This window comes from Cnephaeus nilssonii, assembly GCF_951640355.1.
Source record: "Cnephaeus nilssonii genome assembly, chromosome: 11".
Classification (NCBI taxonomy): domain Eukaryota; kingdom Metazoa; phylum Chordata; class Mammalia; order Chiroptera; family Vespertilionidae; genus Cnephaeus; species Cnephaeus nilssonii.
In genome coordinates, this window is record NC_137082.1 from 43,984,171 (window position 1) to 44,004,002 (window position 19,832).

Here is a 19,832-nt window from a genome sequence, read left to right on the forward strand (position 1 = left end):
TCCTCTACCCAAACTCATTCCCTGGGAGGATTCAGCACCTTGTGATTTTTTAATTCTATATTGTTTAAAATATTACATATGTCTCCTTTTTCCCACATTGACCTCTCCCTGGTCACTTCCACCCCCAGCAAATGACCTCACCCCGCCTACAGTCTGTGTCCATTGGTTATGCTTATATGAATGCATATAAGTCCTCTGGTTGAACTCTTACCCTCCTCTGCCTTCCCTCTGAGGTTTGATGGTCTACTCAATGCTTCTATGTCTCTGGATCTATTTTTATTCATCAGTTTATGTTGTTCATTATATTCTAATAAATGAGTGAGATCATGTGATATTTATCTTTCTCCAACTGGCTTATTTCGCTGAGCATAATGCTCTCCAGGTCCATCCATGTCGTTGTGAATGGAAAGAGTTTTCTTTTGTAAAGTAGCGTAGTATTCCATTGTGTAGATGTACCACAGTTTTTTAACCCACTTATCTGCTAATGGGCACTTAGGCTGTTTCCAAATCTTAGCTATGATAAATTGTGCTGCTGTGAACAGAGGGGTGCATATATATCCTTTATGATTGGTGTTTCTAGTTTCTTAGGATATATTCCTAGAAGTGGGATCACTGGGTCAAATGGGAGTTCCATTTTTAGTTTTTTGAGGAAACTCCATACTGTTTTCCACAGTGGCTGCACCAGTCTGCATTCCCACCAGCAGTGCAGGAGGGTTCCTTTTTCTCCGCATCCTCGCCAACACTTGTTGTTTGATTTGTTGATGATAGCCATCTGACAGGTGTGAGATGGTACCTCACTATCATTTTAATTTGTATCACTCGGATGATTAGTGACTTTGAGCATGTTTTCATTATGTCTCTTGATCTACTGTTTTTCCACTTTCAAAAAGTGTCTATTTAGGTCCATTGCCCATTTTTTAATTGGATTGTTTATCTTGCTTTTGTTAAATTGTCTGAGTTCCCTACAAATTTTGGAGATTAAACCCTTATTGGATAAAACACTGGGTAAATGTGTTCTCCCATGCAGTGAGCTCTCTTGTTGTGTTGTTGATGATATCTTTTGCTGTGCAGTAGCTTTCTTTTTGATGTAGTTCCATTTGTTTATTTTCTCCATAGTTTCCATTATCCTAGGAGCTGTATTGGTTTGCTAAGAAATATGTCTGATATATTGCTGCCTATTGATTCTTCTAAAATTTTATGGTTTCCCATCATACGTTTAAGTCTTTTGTTCATTTTGAGTTTATTTTTGTGTATGGTGTAAGCTGGTGGTCTAGTTTATTTTGCATGTATCTGTCCAATTTTATCAACACCATTTACTGAAGAGACTGTTTGACTCCATTGTATGCTCTTGCCTCCTTTGTCAAATATTAATTGAGCATAATGACTTGGGTCTATTTCTGTCCTATTGGTCTATATGTCTGTTCTTGTGCCAGTACCAGGCAGTTTTGAGAACAGTGGTTTTGTAATAATAGCTTGATATCTGGTATTGTGATCTCTCAAACTTCGTTCTTCTTTCTCAAGACTGCTGTGGCTATTCGGGGTCTTTTTTTATTCAATATGAATTTTTGGAGAGTTTGTTCTAAATCTGTGAAATATGCCATTGGTATCTTAATGGGGGTTGCATTGAATCAATAGATTGCTTTGGGTAGTATAGACATTTTAATTATGTTGATTCTACCAATCCATGAACACGGTATATTCTTCCATTTATTTATGTCTTCCTCTATCTCTCTTTTCAATGTCCTGTAGTTTTCTGAGTATAGGTCTTTTACCTCCTTAGTTAAGTATATTCCTAGGTATCCTAATTTGTTTTTGGTGTAATGGCAAATGGGATTTTTTGTTTGCTTCTATTTCTGTGAGTTCATTATTGGTGTAGAAAAAAGCCATAGATTTCTGGGTATTAATTTTGTATCCTATTACATTGCCAAATTCATTAATTAAGTCTAGTAGTTTTTTGATGGAGTCTTTAGGGTTTTCTATGTACATTATCATATCATCTGCGAAAAATGACAGTTTTACTTCTTCATTTTTAATCTGGATGCCTTTTATTTCTTCTTGTTGTCTGATCACTATGGCTAGCACTTCTAGTACTATGTCGAATAGGAGTGGTGAAAGTGGGCATCCTTGTCTTGTTCTGTTCTTAGGAAAAATGGTTTTAGTTTTTGCCCATTGAGTATGATGTTGGCTGTGGGTTTTTCATATATGGCTTTTATTATGTTGAGGTATGATTCCTCTATTCCCACCTTGCTGAGAGTTTTTAACAGGAAAGGGTGTTGGATTTTGTCAAATACTTTTTCTGCATCAATTGATATGATCATGTGATTTTTGTCTCTCAATTTGTTTATGTGATATATCACATTTATTGATTTGCAGATATTATACCAGCCTTGCATCCCCAGAATAAATCCCACTTGGTCATGTGTATGATCTTTCTAATGTAATGCTGGATCCAGTTTGCTAGAATTTTGTTGAGGATTTTAGCATCTATGTTCATCAGGGATATTGACCTGTAATTCTCTTTCTTTTTAGTGTCTTTATCTGGTTTTCGGATTAGGGTAGTGCTGGCTTCATAGAAAGAGCTTGGAAGTGTTCCTTCCTCTTGAATTTTTGGGAATAGTCTAAGGAGGGTAGGTTTTAGTTCTTCTCTGAATGTTTGGTAAAACTCCCCGGTGAAGCCATCCAGCCCAGGGCTTTTGTTTGCTGGAAGTTTTTTTTTTTTATTACTGCTTCAATTTCCTCCACAGTTATCAGCCTATTCATATTTTTTTATTCTTCCTGATTGAGTTTTGGAAGATTGTATTTTTCTAGGAATATGTCCATTTCTTCTAGGTTGTACAGTTTGTTTGAATAGAGTTGTTCATAGTATATTTTTACAATCCTTTATATTTCTGTGGGGTCATCTGTTACATCATGTCTTTCATTTCTGATTTTGTTTATTTGGGTCCTCTCCCTTTGCTTATTGGTGAGCCTGGCTAGAGGTTCATCAATCTTATTTATCCTTTCAAAAAACCAGCTCTTGGTTTTACTGATCTTTTGTATTGTTTTTTTTTGTTTCCTTTTTTTTTTTTTTTTTTTTTTGGTCTCTATGTCATTTATTTCTGCTCTCTTTTTTTTAATATATTTTATTGATTTTTTACAGAGAGGAAGGGAGAGTGATAGAGAGTTAGAAGCATCGATGAGAGAGAAACATCGATCAGCTTCCTCCTGCACACCCCTACTGGGGGATGTGTCCGCAACCAAGGTACATGCCCTTGACTGGAATCGAACTTGGGACCTTTCAGTCCACAGGCCAACGCTCTATCCACTGAGCCAAACCAGTTTCGGCTCTGCTCTGATATTTATTATTTCCTTCCTTCTGCTTACTGTGGGCTTTTCTTGTTGCACTCTTTCTAATTCTTTGAGTTGTAGAGTTAGGAAATATATTACAGTTTTTCTTGTTGTTGTTGTTGTTGTTTTTTTGTTGTTTTTTTTTTAGGTAGGTCTGTAATGTTATGAACTTCCCTCTCAGGACTGCTTTCACTGTGACCCATAGATTTTGGTTTGTTGTGTTTCCATTGTCATTTGTTTCCTGGATGTTTTTTATTTCTTCTTTGATATCTTTGGTAACCCAATCATTGTTTAAGAACATGCTATTTAGCCTCCAAGTCCTTGATTTTTTATTGTAGTTGATTTCTAATTTTATGCCATTGTGATCTGAAAAGATGCTTGATATGTTTTCAATCTTCTTGAATTTGTAGACACTTAGCCTGTGTCCTAATATGTGGTCTATCTTTGAAAATGTCCCATGTGTACTTGATAAGAATGTATATTCCATAGTTTTGGGGTGAAATGTTCTTAAGATGTCCATTAAGTCCATCTGATCTAGTAAGTAGTTTAGGGTTGCTGTTTTTTTGTTGATTTTTTGTCTAGAAGATTTATCCAGTGATGTCAATGTGGTATTAAAGTCCCCTACTATGATTGTATTGTTGTCTATCTCTCCCTTGATATCTTCCAGAAGTTTTTTTATGTATTGGGGTGCTGCTGCATTGTGTGCATATATGTTCACCAGGGTTATATCCTCTTGTTGTATCAATCCCTTTAGTATAATGAAGTAGCCCTCCTTATCTCTTGTTATGGCCTTCACTTTGAGGTCTATTTTTTCAGATATAAGTATTGCTACTCCAGCAATTTCTACACCAGAAATTTTTAATTTCCTTTTGTCTGAAAAATATTTTTCCATCCCTTTATTTTCAGTCTGTGTATGTCCCTTGTTCTAAGGTGGGTTTCTTGTTGACAGAATATATATGGGTCATGTTTTCTTATCCATTCAGCCACCCTATGTCTTTTGATTGGAGCACTTAACCCATTTATGTTTAAGGTTATTATTGATAAGTACTTGTTTGTAGCCATTTTTATTCTTTATGCCTATGTTTCTTCTTCCCTTTATATTTCTTCTTGTTACAACAGTCCCTTTAGCATTTCTTGCATTGATGGCTTGATAGTAATAAACTCCCTTAAGACTTTTTTTTTTTTTTTTTTTTGTCTACAAAGCTCCTGATTTCCCCTTCAATTTTGAATGATATCCTTGCTGGTTAGAGTGTTCTTGGATTCAGTCCCTTATTTTGCATCACTTTGCATACTTCATTCCATTCCCTTCTGGCATGATGAGTTTCTGTTGAGAAATAATTTAGTAATCTAATGGGAGATCCCTTGTAGGTAACTCTTTGTCTCTCTCTTGCAGCCCTTAATATTCTCTCTGTGTTGTTAACGATTGCTGTTGTAATTACGACATGTCTTGGTGTGGGTCTTTTGGGGTTCATCTTGCTTGAGACTCTCTGTGCTTGTGTGACTTTTTTCTTCCCCAAATAAGGGAAGGTTTCTGTCATTATTTCTTCAAGTAGGTTTTCTAATCCTTGCTCCTCTTCTTGTCCTTCTGGCACCCCTATTATATGGATGTTGCTTTGTTTCATGTTGTCCCAAAGCTCTCTTAAGCTCTCCTCCTGCTTTCTAATTTTTTCCCCAATTGCAGTTCAGATTGGGTGTGTTTTTCTACCCTGTCTTCTAACTCACTGATTTGGTCTTATAGTCCACTATTGAAACCTTCCATTGTGTTTTTTATTGTAGCTATATCATTCTTCATTTCCTCTTGATTCTCACATATGTTGGTAATTTTCTCTTCCAGCTGGTTTAGGAATTGTATGACCCTTACTCTGAATTCTTTCTCTGACATATTGCTTTCCTCCATTTCATTTTGTTCCTTTTCTGGCACTTCCTCCTTTTCTTTCCTTGGGGGTTTGTTTCTTTGTCTACCCATTTTTCTTTCTCTTTCTGGCCTTGGGCTCCCTTCTTCTGGTCCAAGAGGTTGAAGCCCCTAGTGGTTGAATGATCCAGGTCTTGCCAGACTGTAGGTTGGGTCTGCCTTGGGTTTCACACCTTTATTGTTTCTGCTCTGAGTTGTACCCCTTCCCCCAAGGTTCTGGTCCCTCAGTTGTCCACTTCAGATTCTCGGGTTCTGAGGGGACACATGCACAGTTCCTCTGGTGTGCGACTCCCTGTGAGGGCCCATAGCCCTCTGGCATTCACTGTGCGGCCCTGGCACCCAAATCAGGATGATGCCCTATGACCTTCTGGCAGTGCACATGCAGTGTGGTCCTGTGCCCTGTGGATGGGAACACCAGGTCACACCAGCAGCTCTGACCTGGGCCATGGGTAGGGTGTGCACCAGGTGACATCCTTCAGTGTCTTTCCATTGTACTTTGAATCATCCAGACCCCCCACACACACACCTTACAAGGCCATTCCTCCCTGACCCAGTCTGCCTCTTGGCCTCCCACATCACATGCTATTCTTTCCCTCACTCTAATGTTCCAGGGGCATAGCCTGTGTCAGTTCCTATAACTTGTCAAGCTTTGCCTTATTGTTAACTCATAATGAAATGCTCTTCCCCTGGCTTCTCTCATGGCTGCCTCCTCTTCACTCAGATTTGGGTCTTTCTATACCATTCCCTAATGTAGGCCCTTCTGTTAGACTCTCTCACTACCCTTTTTTTTTTTTCACAGTTCTAATCACAACCTACAACTTATGTGTTTATTTACATGTATATTGTCTGAAGTCCCAGACTAGACTATAAAATCAGTGAGGACAAGGATATTGCTCCCATTTTATTCTCAATTCCCAAAAAGAACCTATCCTACCTAATAACAGACAAATATGCAAATTGACCACACCTTCGCTACGCCCAAGGCACACCCACCAGCCAAGCCACGCCCACCAACCAATCAGGACGAGTATGCAAATTACCCCAACAAAGATGGAGGCTAATTTGCATATCAAGACAGCGTAGTAAGAAGCCAAGAGCTGCAGAAGGGAGCAAAGCTGCGGAGAAGCAAGCAAGCCAGGGGGAGGAGAAGGGAGGAGCGGAGGCGGGGCCGGGGCCGGGGGAGAAGGGAAAAGCAGGTGGGCTAGCGGAGAAGGCGGGGCGGGGGAGAAGGGAGGAGCGGAGGCGGGGCCAGGGGAGAAGGGAAAAGCAGGCGGGCTGGCGGACAAGGCGGGCCGGGGGAGAAAGGAGGAGCCGAGGCGGGGCCGGGGGAGAAGGGAAAAGCAGGCGGGCTGGCGGACAAGGCGGGCCGGAGGAGAAGGGAGGAGCTGAGGCGGGGCCAGGGGAGAAGGGAAAAGCAGGCGGGCTGGCGGACAAGGTGGGCCGGGGGAGAAGGGAGGAGCGGAGGCGGGGCCGGGGGAGAAGGGAAAAGCAGGCAGGCTGGCGGAGAAGGCGGGCCGGGGGACAAGGGAGGAGAGCAGGCAGGGCGGGGTAGAGTGCAGCAGGAAACCCTATTGCAGGATTTTTCCTGCAATGGGAACGCTAGTTATATAAAAGATGCTTAAAAATGATGTAGTTAAGAATTAAATAAGCTGACACATGGAAAACTGTTAGCACAGTATCTAGTTTGGAGGAAAATCTTAATTGTTATCCTGCAGTAGTAGTGGTGGTGGCAGTAACAGTTATAGTGCTAATAGTGGTAGTAGTTTTCCTTGACTTCTCCCTTTCCTTGTCTTCTTTCTTCACGCACAGCCAGTCACCACATCCTGTCCATATTCCTTGCCAGTTTTTCTCAGATTCACCTCATCCTCTCCAATCTCTGTCATTACTGTGGTCCTTCTGTTCTTCATGATTAGATTCACTAAGCAGGCACTGCCTGCCTCCCTGTGGAGAGACTCATCCATCCCTCGCCCCAGGACTCAGAACATTTATCTCCTTAAAGCACCCTTTCCATCACATTGCTCCTCTGATTAAGAAAGCACTGGAGAACTCTTAGCATACAGTTTGAGGACTTTCAGGAAATAACTCCTCCTCCCTTAACCAGCCCTCCCTACAATTTCTCAAATCTAGCCCTGATCCCAACTGAGCTGGGTCTCCTTACTGGCCCTGACACACATACCACATTTGTCCTTCCCCCAGAAGTATGCCCATGCTACTGCCCTGCCCAAGACATGCAGTCACCTACTCTCTGTTCAATCACATTCAAATTCCTTAGGCCCAGTTTAAAAGCCATTTCCAGCATGAACACACCTTCTATCTACTCAGAATTCCAAAGATTTCCAGTTACTCGATATCTGTAAAACGTTTCTTCCAACTAGATACACTAGTACATGGCTACTGATAAATTACTTTAAGAAAAAAAATTTTGTATTCAGTAACTGCTTTGTATGAATGGACAATTTAGAGCCTTCTTCTCTTCTCCCAAGGAGAGAAACTGAAACATCACTCCGAGCCTTCCCTACACCTCTCCAACACTGAAAACCCAGCACAGCACTGCAGAAAGACAAGGGTACCTAACATTTTATTGGGCTACTACAGTACTATGTGTCAGTCAGTCACATTCACACAGAGATCATTTCATTGCCATAACAATGCTTTGAGGTAAGTACAGTTCACCACTTTTAGGTAATTAGCCCAGAAAACTTAGCTTACAGAGGTCATTGTCATTGCTCAAAGTTACACAAAAGGTAACAGTAAAAGTCCAGATAAAATATACCTACACCAAAATCTGACACTTAAGCAATTGGCTTTCCTTTATGTTGCCCTGCATACATGTGGCTCTGACTTTAGACTCAGCCCTGAAAGATACACAGAAGAGTCAATGATATTATGGTAGGGCCAGAAATCTAACCAAGCCTGACTGTCTCCTGATGCTGGAAATACTTAGCTGTGTAGCACTGTCTAGTTCTCATGATTAGTACTTACCCTTTTCTAATTACCCCAACCCAGGACACAGGACACCCCATGCATCCCTAAAGTCATTGTCCAACACCAGCAATTAGTGGGAGTTTCAAGCTGTTCTGGGTGTACCACCCCCACATGAAGAAGACAATTCTCTCTTCACTTACTCAGGCACTTTACCCCCTTAGTTTCTTTTCAAAGAGAATTCATCTACCTTTCATCTCTTTACACTCCAGGGGCATGAGCTTGTCACCTTGAGCTCTGGAAAATGTCTGTTTAGAGAGCCTGCCTGAGTATTTGCTTATTTCAGAAAGGATTATTGCAACAATTATCAGTTGTAATTGGTGTGGCCTCATAAAATCCACACTGGGCTTTCCAGAGACAGGCAGTGTCGAGGTAAAGCTAGGTTATATTGGCATATGCAAAGAGAGTGATGCAGAGAGCTCGTGTTTGTGCACAAATCTGTAGTTCCAAGTCATACTGAGGTTAACAACTACACGGAAGCTGTCTAACCACAAATCAAAAGCACTTACTGCACTCCTAGAATGATATGAGGCACTATGAAAGATGGCAAAAGGACTGAAACTCACCCTTGTTTTTAAGATCCTAAATCAACTAAGATTTGTCTTAATCGGTATGTTCCCATCATTCACTACTCCTTTGGCTGAAGATCTTATAGACTAAAGAATTATTAGGTTAAGTAGACTACCTACCCATCTCATTCTGTCTAGGAGATTTGGGGAAGAAAAATATTTGAGATTTGGAGAAGAAAAATGGCTGAATTTAATAAGGATATGTATATAAAACATTTTATTAAAGTGCCAATTTGCTGAGTGACTTAGAAAAGCTGTTAATGCCTCTTTGCAATTTTCCCAACCAAATATGTATCTATGGCTGGCAAACCCTAATGTTGAATGCACATTACTGTGCTGGTCATTAGGCTAGTGTCTCTCTGCTCTATATTCACCTTTCCATACTCCACTTTGTGACGCTGGTGCTGGGACTCTGCAAGCCACAATTTCTCCTCTTCCAACCAGTTCCCTGGTGGGTTCTGAGAGTAGAATGCTCTGGATGGAGAACCACCAAGGCAGGAGAGGGGAGAAGGGACTTGCTACTTTTATCCAGCCAGCAACTGATTCCAGTTTCTGGGTTCATTCCACACTCACAGCACCAGCCTCATCACTATCCCTCACAAATATCAGCACCAGTGGGTGGCATCCCCTTCTCAGAAAGCTCAGTTCTGCAGAAGGCAGCTGCTGGGCACACCTTCTCTAAGCTTCAAAATCCTCAGCCCCAGTGGACAGCACTCCATCTCAGAGGTCTGAGGCCCAGCCTCCTCCAAACATCTAGATTCTAGGAGACCCAACCTCTGCCCTATGCTCCCCAAGCTGTGTCCTGGTGTTACTATCCCTCACAAACCTCTGGGTTCCCTTTTTGCCTTTCATGTTAAATTCTTTGCTAAAATAACTAGTGTAGGTTTGTTCCCTGATTGGATCCTGAACTGTAACAATTATATTCCCCAGAAACCAATTCTCTGTAAGCAGATCCTGCCTTTTCATAGCTGGTACTCTTCCTTTCATGAGAGCAACCCCCTGATTTGCTGCAATCCCTCTCTCTACTCTTCCTTCCCTTGCTCTTACAGATGCAACAGCAAACACACACTCAGAAGCTACTTGAAAGATGCTTGCTAGCTCTTTCAAACACAGGTGAAGTGATTTCACAAACAGCTTTACTAGTAACTATAATCCTACATCTCACACTATTTTTTTCAATAACATTTTATTGAGCATTTACTACATGTGAGGACCCACACTAAGATAAAAGCCACATGGTTTCTGACTTCAATGAGCTCACAGTCTACAGAGTTCTTAAAATCTTCCAGTTCATCCATATTAGATTAAAACAAAGATAACAGATCTGAGGTTCAGCCCAGACTACTGGTATCAGCCAGCCAGATGGCTCTGAGAAGCCAGAACCTCCTCCACAGCAGCAATGATGTTTAGCCTTCAGTTACTTAATAAGCTCTCTCCATGGGCAGAGAACTTAAACTTGGCCTATGATGATCACAACTTTGCTTAGCTTTGCTACTGTTGTTGAACAAAACTATTTAGATGACAAATAGAACATCTCAAAACAATCAGCTTCTATTCTTTCTTTTTCCCCTAAATAATCTGCCAAGCCCTGAATTAACCTGCTTCATTCTAAGTGAAAGTCCTATGCCACATACCTTGAAAAGATATATATCTACATGTATATTTATATTTACATATATATGTAATCACATGCATGCATATTTATTTTTTAATTTTAAAGAAATCCTGAGATCCTTGTCCTCCTCCCAATTCCATTCTGCTGCCTGGGAACAGAGTTCCACATGGAATGGATTTTCATTTCTTTGTGGCCAGATCTGAATAAATGGCTTTCCATTCTACACAATAAGAACTGGGCACCTCTGCTTTTTAACTGCATAAATAGAAGATATGGATTGTGAAAAATAATAATACTGTATATGGAATGAGGAAATGTGAGCACTTCATATTCTAAATAGAATTCTTTCAGTCGAAAAAAATCCCCAGCTATTTTTTCGGTCAATTTTGTTCTCTTATTTCCCTTCCCTAGATAAGACACAGCTGAATTCCTACAGGCAGCAAAATCACTGTCTGCCTGGTTTGGCCGCGAGTCAATCTGAGATCAGCTCAAAGCCACAACCTCCAAACTCATCCTTGTCTGAGGATGTTGTGCATATATTTTCAGGTGTCTTCTTGGTGTCTATACCATTTAATCCTCAGAGTAACACTGTCCCAGCAGTGCTTCAGGCAGCCTTCTGCAGCTTTACCACTGGACTGTGCATTTTAAAAAGCCAACAGGTTTCTGCCATCTCTGCTACATGCCTGAAGGTTTGAAGGGAGCAGAGAAGAGTTGGGCATACTAATACCCTTTTCTTTATGCGCGTATATCATCCTAAAAAAATAGCAGTAAGTTTAGGATACTAAATGCAAAGTAGAAAAACTACTTATTCATCAACCTATATTTGCTCTTTGATACAATCATGTTCAATGAATATTAATTCTTTGTAGGCAGACACTGTAAACATTTGAATGAAAAAAATTTCTATTTGAAAGGAGATCATATGTTAGGACTAAATTGAAAATTTATTTCTGACAACTGTTCATTATCCATAATGAGATTTTGGTGCTTTTCCCTCCTAGCTTCATTCAGACATGGACAGGGGCGATGGATCCATCAAATACATCCTCTCAGGAGAAGGTGCAGGCATCGTGTTTACCATCGACGACACCACTGGGGACATTCATGCCATTCAGAGGCTTGACCGAGAGGAAAGGGCTCAGTACACTTTAAGGGCTCAAGCCCTGGACAGGCGGACAGGCAGGCCAATGGAGCCGGAGTCAGAGTTCATCATCAAAATCCAAGACATCAATGACAATGAGCCCAAGTTTCTGGACGGACCTTATGTTGCCAATGTGCCAGAAATGTCACCAGTGGGTAAGGTGGAGTTCACTGATTCTCATAGAGTGATTCCGCTATAGAAGGTCCTCTTGTCTAAATACAGAAAAGATTGTGCAGAATAGCTCACAAACTATGAAACTGAACCAAAAGTGACAATCAAGTCCATAGGCAGGACACTACCTAAACATTGAAAACAGCCATAATAAAATATAAAATTAATAACAAGGCTAGTGTTGTTATTCAGTTCTAGTTCTTCAAAAACAAAGATGGATGGATGGATGGATGGATAGATGTTTGGTTCATAAAGGAGAAGCATTTTGGTATAATTAAAAGAGTAGTGAAGAACAAAAAAAAACTGAGTTGTCCTTATTGGTTATTAAGAATTTAAAACATAATTACCATCCCTAATTTCCAAAGAGGTACAAGATAGGAGTTATGGAAGCTTGACCTAGAAAAGGAAGCAAACATAACATTAGCAAATGCTTTAAGATTGCCCATTTGGGATTGTGTCCAGCCTTTAGCAATTAAATTTGAACAGATTTCCACTATTTCTCTTCCCCAGGGACCTCTGTTATCCAAGTGACAGCCACCGACGCTGATGACCCAACCTATGGCAACAGTGCCCGGGTAGTATACAGCATTCTCCAGGGCCAACCATACTTTTCTGTGGACTCCAAAACAGGTATTTGATGCAAGTCAAGTCAGGAGTATTTGTTTTATTCCCTAATAATTTATAAATTATTAAATAATAATTTATTCCCTAATAATTTATTATAACATAGTGTACAGAGCATGATTGGAGAGACCAAAAGGCCTGCCTATAGATAATTACCTTCTCATTAGCCTTCAAAAAATCCTATGGTTGTATTTATTCCCAGGGATTAAGGTCTTTTATAACTCTAAGAAGACCTGAGAGGATTGACATATTAACCTGGCTCAATATAGAACCAGGATCACTGATTTTGAAACTAGAAAGAGCCCGTAGAGAATTCATCCAATCTATCACCAATTCACTTACTAGATAAGGAAATTGAGAATTAAGACCTAAAAATGTGCTTCTAGTTGTAGGTATGTCCCCTGACATGTAGTCTGATTTCTTTCGACTGAACCACCCTGTACTAAGCAGAGGAAAAGGCCAGAATGAATGGGCACTGGTACAGACAGGTTTGATAAGGGAAAAGAGTGAAGAGCATAGGATGTTACCCCCTTCCCCCGCCCCCCCCCCAAAAAAAAAGGCATATGCTGAGCAGGAAGCTCTAATAGGAAGAACAGCACAGAGAACTGGGTGGGCAAGGAGCAATGTGGCAAAAAAGGACAAATACATGGAAGCTTGGTTTCGTTTTGTTTTGTTTTGTTTTTTTTCTTCAGTTTTACCTGAGAGCTTTCAATGCAGAATTTGTTTTATCTGTGAAGAAGTCCCTTTAATACTTCTGAGTTGGGCAGAATAATGAGTACATCCTTATTATCTTGCACTTGTGCCAGGCTTTCTCCCTTTTAAAATACTTCCATATCTGAGTCTCCAGATATTCCTGTGAACTTATGAAACATATGGAAGTATTGTTATTCCCATTTACATACAAGAGAATTGAGGCCCTAAGAGTAAATAATTCTTAGGAACTTGAGTAAAGAAACTTATAGCCGCAGAGGTAAAGTCAATGGTCCATGCTCAAAGTCATCTCTTTATTAGAAAGAGAAAAAATGCATTTCTATGAGCAACCTGATACTTTTTTTTCTCCCCAGAAGTCCTAAGGGGAACCAGGCATTCAGAATATCATATCATTAAAGTAAAAAGTGAAGGACTATAAATTAGTAGGAGGAAAGAAAAAAAGATTGTAGTTAAGGACTTCTATAAAGCAGTAACTTTAACAATTCTAAACATGGGGAAGAGTATAAGGGTGCCACAGGGAAGATAAGTACAGACAGGAAGAGGGTAATGTGTCCTTTATATCCTAAGAGGAACCTTACATTAATTTGACAGCTCCCAGGGTGTATCTTTAGTGTCAAGGTCAAAAATACATGAAAAGATAGTTATTGTTGTGCCCATAGGGCATTTAAAAAAAAGAAAGAGCTGCATATTTCACTTTAGAATGTTGTTACTAAATGCAGTATATACATTATAAGAGTTAAACTGCGGACTGGTTTATGGTCCCAATCCCTTCCCTTAGCATGTAAAGGTCTATTTAGCCAAGGGTCATGTTGTAAACCTGCAGTAAACAATTCTTGAATCTTTGCCTAGGGCTTAAAAAAAGGTAGATAAAACATGACCACACATCTTGGCAGGATCAAAACACATTTCACTGGAGTTTGATTTAGACCTGCTTAATGAAACAGTTTTAGCACTGTGCTATGCTCCTTCTTACTGTCTGGGGAAGTTCATTTCTTATGCATGTTCAATATAAACAACTCACAGAGCAACTTTCATGTCCTAGCTCATGGAATTCAGTGAAGCACAGATGCTAGCAGTATATAACAAAACAGAATGAATATACAACAAAAGGAAAATCAAATTAGAATTCCAACCCTGCTTATAGGTATTGGGGAGGCAGGAAAAAGCAGACTAGGAGTGAGTTCCCTAAAGAAGAGTCATTCATTCTACAAGGGCTCTCGGGGATGAAGAAGAATTGATCTAAAATCACAGATTTGTGGAAGAAATCAACCAATGAACTTGTATGCATTATGCATAATCCCTGGACACAGACAATGGGGGGGGGGGGGTGCAGAAGGCTAGAAGAGGTTAATGAGAGGTTAATGGGGGGGGGAAAGGAGGACCTATGTAATACTTTCAACAATAAAATTTTTTTAATTAATTAATTAAATAAAATCATAGATTTGCAGACACATGAAGCTCTGTTTTCTGGGCCCTAAGCCCGTTTCCTTTAGTGAGATGGAGCAGCCTGACAGCGCCATGACTGCTAGCTCAAATCTGACAGAGAACCGTTGCTGCCACCTCCTGTTATATCTCAGTAATGCAGACAGAGGAAATCAGCCCTCTGCTCTTCCCACTGGAACTGCATTTATTCATCATTTGTGTAAGCACAGCACTTTCTTGAAGCTGGGATTCTGACATCAAGTTCAATAAAATACAGGTGACTTGCATATCGACTCTAGATATTAACAGTGCACAAGGGAGAAACCTAGAACCCAATCTTAAAAACTGGACTTGAGGTTTTGTTTTTAAAAACAAAGTCATTTCACCCTGGCTCGTGTTTCTCAGTGGTTACAGCATCAGTCTGCACCCCGAAAGGGTCCCAGGTTTGATTCCCAGTGAAGGGTCCATAGATGGCTGTGGATTCCCTCCCCATCCCTAGTCCAGGCACATGTGGGAGGCAACCAGTCAATGTGTCTCTCACATCGATATCTGTCTCTCTCCCTCTCCCTCTCCCTCTCTCCCTCCCTCTCTTCCTCCCTTCTTCCGTCCCTTCCATTCTCTCTGAAAAGCAAAAAAAATATCCTCAGGTGAGGATTAACAACAAAAAATTAAAAACAAAACAAAATCATTTCTATCCTGCAGGTGTAATTAGGACGGCACTCACGAACATGGACCGAGAAGCCAAAGAATACTATGAAGTGATTATTCAAGCTAAGGACATGGGAGGGCAGCTTGGAGGATTATCTGGGACCACAACGGTCAACATCACCCTCTCAGATGTCAATGACAACCCACCCCGCTTTCCCCAGAGTGAGTATCTAACCAATGAGAGTACAGGTTCTCAGGCCAGAGGGGTCACTTGTTACAGAGATGAAAGAGAAAGACCTGGGTTCCTCTTTAAGTTTAATTATTCATGATTCCTGCCCTACAATTATCATGCAATTCTCACGTAACCATTTCCCTTCTATGTCCCATAGCACTTTTTCACTATCACCTCCCTAGGAGCCCTTTTAGACTTTTTTTTCCTAATTGTCATGCCCTGTCCCTTCATAAAATTAAATATGAAGGAATTAGGTTTTGTTGGGTAATGGTGAGCCATTGTATTACCCAAGGTTTTTTCACCTCTCCCCCAACAAGAACCAATTCCTGTACCCTAGGGGGTGATACTCCCGGGCTGAGAATGCACACAGGACACTAAAGTAGTGACCCACCTCACCACCTAACCAATCAATTCACAAGCAGGTACAAAGTACCTGCTTTGTAAGGGCATTGGGCATGAGGGGCACAAGATACTTGAAACCCAGGCCTGGGTTTCTACACTCATCAAAAATTAACCAAGAAGCAGCATTTGCTGTACCACTTGGTTAGGGCAGAAGGAAGCCTTCACAATAAACTAAGATGAATGAAGGCTTCATAAAAGGATGAGAACTCAACAGGGGGCTGAAGAATATAATGCATGTAAATAGGCAGAAAGGAGAACATTCAGGAAGGGAGAAGCCATTCGTTCAAAATTATTTGGTTTAGGCACTCTTCTTTGTATGGGATATAGAACAATACACAAAACAAATGAAATTTCTGCTCTCCTAGAGCTCATTCAAATAGAAATCTGAATGTAAGGATAGAAATGTATATAAAGACCTGGAAATAAAGTTGCAAGTATAATTTTATGTTTAATGAAATGAAGACCTGTCTTTTGTGTTTCAAATGTGTTCTATGTCCAATGAAAGTCACTGACAAGTTTTTGAGCAAGGATAGACACAAAAGAAAGCCTAGTTAGAGAGCCATGCGTAGGTTGGCAGGGCTGGAAACTAGAAGCAGGAGAGTCCGTTAGGAGTCTTTGAGAGCAATCCAGATGTAAAGCAATAAGGACTTAAGGAAAAGGCAGAAGGAGAGAACTGAGACAAATAAGAAAACACAGATTTCTGCTTCTTGATTTTTCTCTCTTTCTCAGAAGGAATTAACATTTGGGGAAATAGTCCATTAGGAAGAATTGAAAGATTGAAAAGTGAGATACTTCTTGCCACTCTAAAAGGAAGATTCACTGAGATAAGAAATAATTTTGGGCCTGGCCAGCATGGCTCAGTGGTTGAGCTTCGACCTATAAACCAGGAGGTCATGGTTTGACTCCCTGTCAGGGCACATGCCCACATTGTGGGCTTGATCCCCAGTGTGGGTGTGCAGGAGGCAGCTGATCAATGATTCTCTCTCATCACTAATATTTCTATCTCTATCTCCCTCTCCCTTCTCCTCTGAAATCAATAAAAATATTTTTTTAAAAAAAGAAGAAATATTTTTGGTTTTGTCCTAGCCCACTCTTAGGATTACAATCAAGCTACTCTGGCCCCTCCTTACCAAACGTCTAGTACAGTCTGACCTAATACCATTTGCTCAGCCTCTTCGGATCTCAGTTTTCATCTGTAAAACTCAAGTGTTAGTTGTTGAACCAGGAGAAAGATGTTGAGTACAGCATGCCTTATATGATGGGATACTGATGAGGCATTTTTTATAGTGGCAGATTACAAGGCTGCAGGTTCTAACCTTTCTTCACAGAACATTATCAGATGAGTGTACTGGAATCGGCTCCCGTTAGCTCCACTGTGGGGAGAGTGTTTGCCAAGGACTTGGATGAAGGAATCAATGCAGAGATGAAGTACACTATTGTGGATGGAGACGGTGCTGATGCCTTTGACATTAACACAGATCCCAATTTCCAAGTTGGCATCATAACTGTGAAGAAGGTAATCCAAATCATTTTAATGGAGTCTTTGAACTGTATCAGGGCTGTTGTACTATTAAAATGTATTGCTTCAAATACTATGATAAGCACTCTTTTCTACCATTAAAAAAAAAAAAAACTCTTACTCCTTTTGCTTACATGTAAACACTGGCTGTGTCATCATTTTACAGAGAGGATATAAGGTCGTGATAAAAATAAATTATAAATGTCATTTCTCCTAGCTCACTACTTAGTCACTTAAAAAACTGTTATAGCTTAATTCCCTAATGATGTTAATGATTTAATCAATATTTGTATTTGAATGACTTATTTTTTACCACAGTATGCCACAAATACATAAATAATAATAAAGCATTTATAAATCAATAAATAACATGTAGGGATTTTTAATTGCTATTTAAAGATCCACAGACTCTAATTAGACCTGGAAACGCTTTATCAAACATAGCTGCTAAGTGAGATTATCCCTTAAAACTCCTTTGCTTCATGTTAAGTTACCAAGTTTTCTGAGTATAAGCTATCAATTTTTTGTGTGTGTGGTATAAAGCACATATGAATGAATATCTTTAGATGAAAACTAAAACTTTTTTAAAATTAAAGTTTTAACATCTTAGTAAATATATATCTGAGGAAATACATTAATGCAAAAATTCATTGATTTAACCTTCCTTCTCTTCTATTTTAAATACACTCAAAAACCCAAGATATCTTAAATTATTTATTCAACAAATATTTGTTGAGTGTCTACCTATGTGCCAGGTATTACTCTAGGCATTTAATATAGAGAGTAAATAAAATAGCCAAAAATCTCTGCGCTCATGGAAGAGGGAGAAAATACTCAAAATAGCAAGTAAGTCAATAAAGTAATCCTATACAGTAAAAGCCTAATATGCTAAGTGTCTGGCTGTCCATTTAACCAATCAAAGCATAATATGCTAATGATATGCTAAGGACACTCAACCACTTGCTATGATGTGTACTGACCACCAGGGGGTAGATGCTCCGACCGGTAGGTTAGCTTGCGGCTGGGGTCTGGGTGATCATGACTGAGTGAGATGGGCTGGACACGCCCTGGAGCCCTCCTGTGGTCCCTCCCCAGCTGGCCAACCTCCTGCGTTCCTCCCCAGCCCCAATAGTGCACTGGTGGGGTCCCTCGGCCTGGCCTGTGCCCTCTCACAATCTGGGCTGAGAGACCCCCCTCCAAGTGCACGAATTTCGTGCACCGGGCCTGTAGTATATTAGAAAGCGATAAGTGCCAAAGGGAGGGGTAGAATAGAACAAAAGTGGTATCAGAAGAGCCAAAATGACTTCAAATTTAAATCAGGTGATTGGGATTGGCCCCCCAGAGAAGTGATGTTTATGCAAAGACTTACTTATGGGGGAAGAGTGCATCAAGTTGGGCAGGTTGACGATACACAACCCTGGGAGGTGCCCTATAAATGACTTTCCATAAGAACTGTACATGGCAGCCCGGAGATGAGGAAATGGAAATGAAGATATTGAGGAAAGGCGACAACAAATGCAAAGGCCCTGAGGCAGGATTTTGCTTGGTTTATTTCAAGAACAGGGAGTTTGATAAGACTAAGTGGAGGAGAAGACTAGTGGAAAATGAAAAAATTCAGAAAACAAGAGGGCCAGATTGTGTAAGACTTTATAAACCGATGTAAGGACATGGACTCTTACTCTGAGAAAAGTGGAAACAGCTGGAGGATTTTAACAAATGTGTGACATGACTGAACTTCCATCAGAAAAAAATTATTCTGTAGGTTCTGTTGAGTAGACCATAGGGGCAAGGATGGGAACAGAGAGACCAGCTGAAAGGCTACTGCAATGATACACACAGGAGAAGATGGTGGCTAAGCCTTGGATAGTAGGAATGGAGGTGGTGAGAAGTAATAAGAATCTGTATATATTTTGAATGTACAGCCAACAGGATTTCCTAACAGATTGAATGCGGATACAAAAGAAAGAGAGGAGTCAATTGAGCAACAAGAAGAATAAAGTTGCCATTAACTGAGATGGGAAGTCTACAAGTAGAGAAGGAGGCAGGGGGTGGCAAATGTTGGATTAAGTTCTGGACATGTTACATTTGCAATGTCTGTTAGACACCCCATTGGAGATGTGTAGTAGCTGTTGGTTACAGGAGTCTGGATTTTGGAGAAGAGTCTTGGGCTGGAAATATTAAATGTGAGAGTTATAAGCATATAGATGCTACTTAAAGAAAATAATACAGGTTGATATTCCAAGGGACTGAGCACAGATGGAGAAGACAGTGAAATGAGCCCTGCAGCACTGCAGCATGAGGTCAAGGAGAAGAGCAAGGTCAAGCAGGGAGACTGAGGAGACATCAGAGAGGAAGGGTGAAAACCAAGGAAGGGTGGTGTCCTGGAAGGCACGAAGAAACTGTTTTCAAGAATAATCACCTGTGACAAATGCTTCTGCAGGTCATATAAGAACACTAAAATTGACCAGAGACATTAGGAACATGGAGGACCTTGACAAAAGTAGCAAAGTTATAACTTACAATGTAGCACAAGTTAATGTGTTTAATAACTTTATTC

General features: G+C 40.4%; 1 protein-coding gene across 1 annotated transcript in view; it reads left to right on the forward strand.

Moving 5' to 3' along the window:
• Positions 1 to 11,406: 11,406 nt before the first annotated feature.
• The window catches only part of CDH20 (cadherin 20), a gene marked incomplete at its 3' end in the record, with an annotated part of 39,962 nt that continues 31,536 nt past the window's right edge, over positions 11,407 to 19,832 (forward strand). The window contains exons 1-4 of the mRNA XM_079783480.1: positions 11,407 to 11,701; positions 12,228 to 12,347; positions 15,177 to 15,344; positions 17,085 to 17,272. Coding sequence (XP_079639606.1) covers positions 11,419 to 11,701; positions 12,228 to 12,347; positions 15,177 to 15,344; positions 17,085 to 17,272 — 759 coding nt within the window. The 5' untranslated portion in view covers positions 11,407 to 11,418. The remainder of the gene's footprint in view (positions 11,702 to 12,227; positions 12,348 to 15,176; positions 15,345 to 17,084; positions 17,273 to 19,832) is intronic.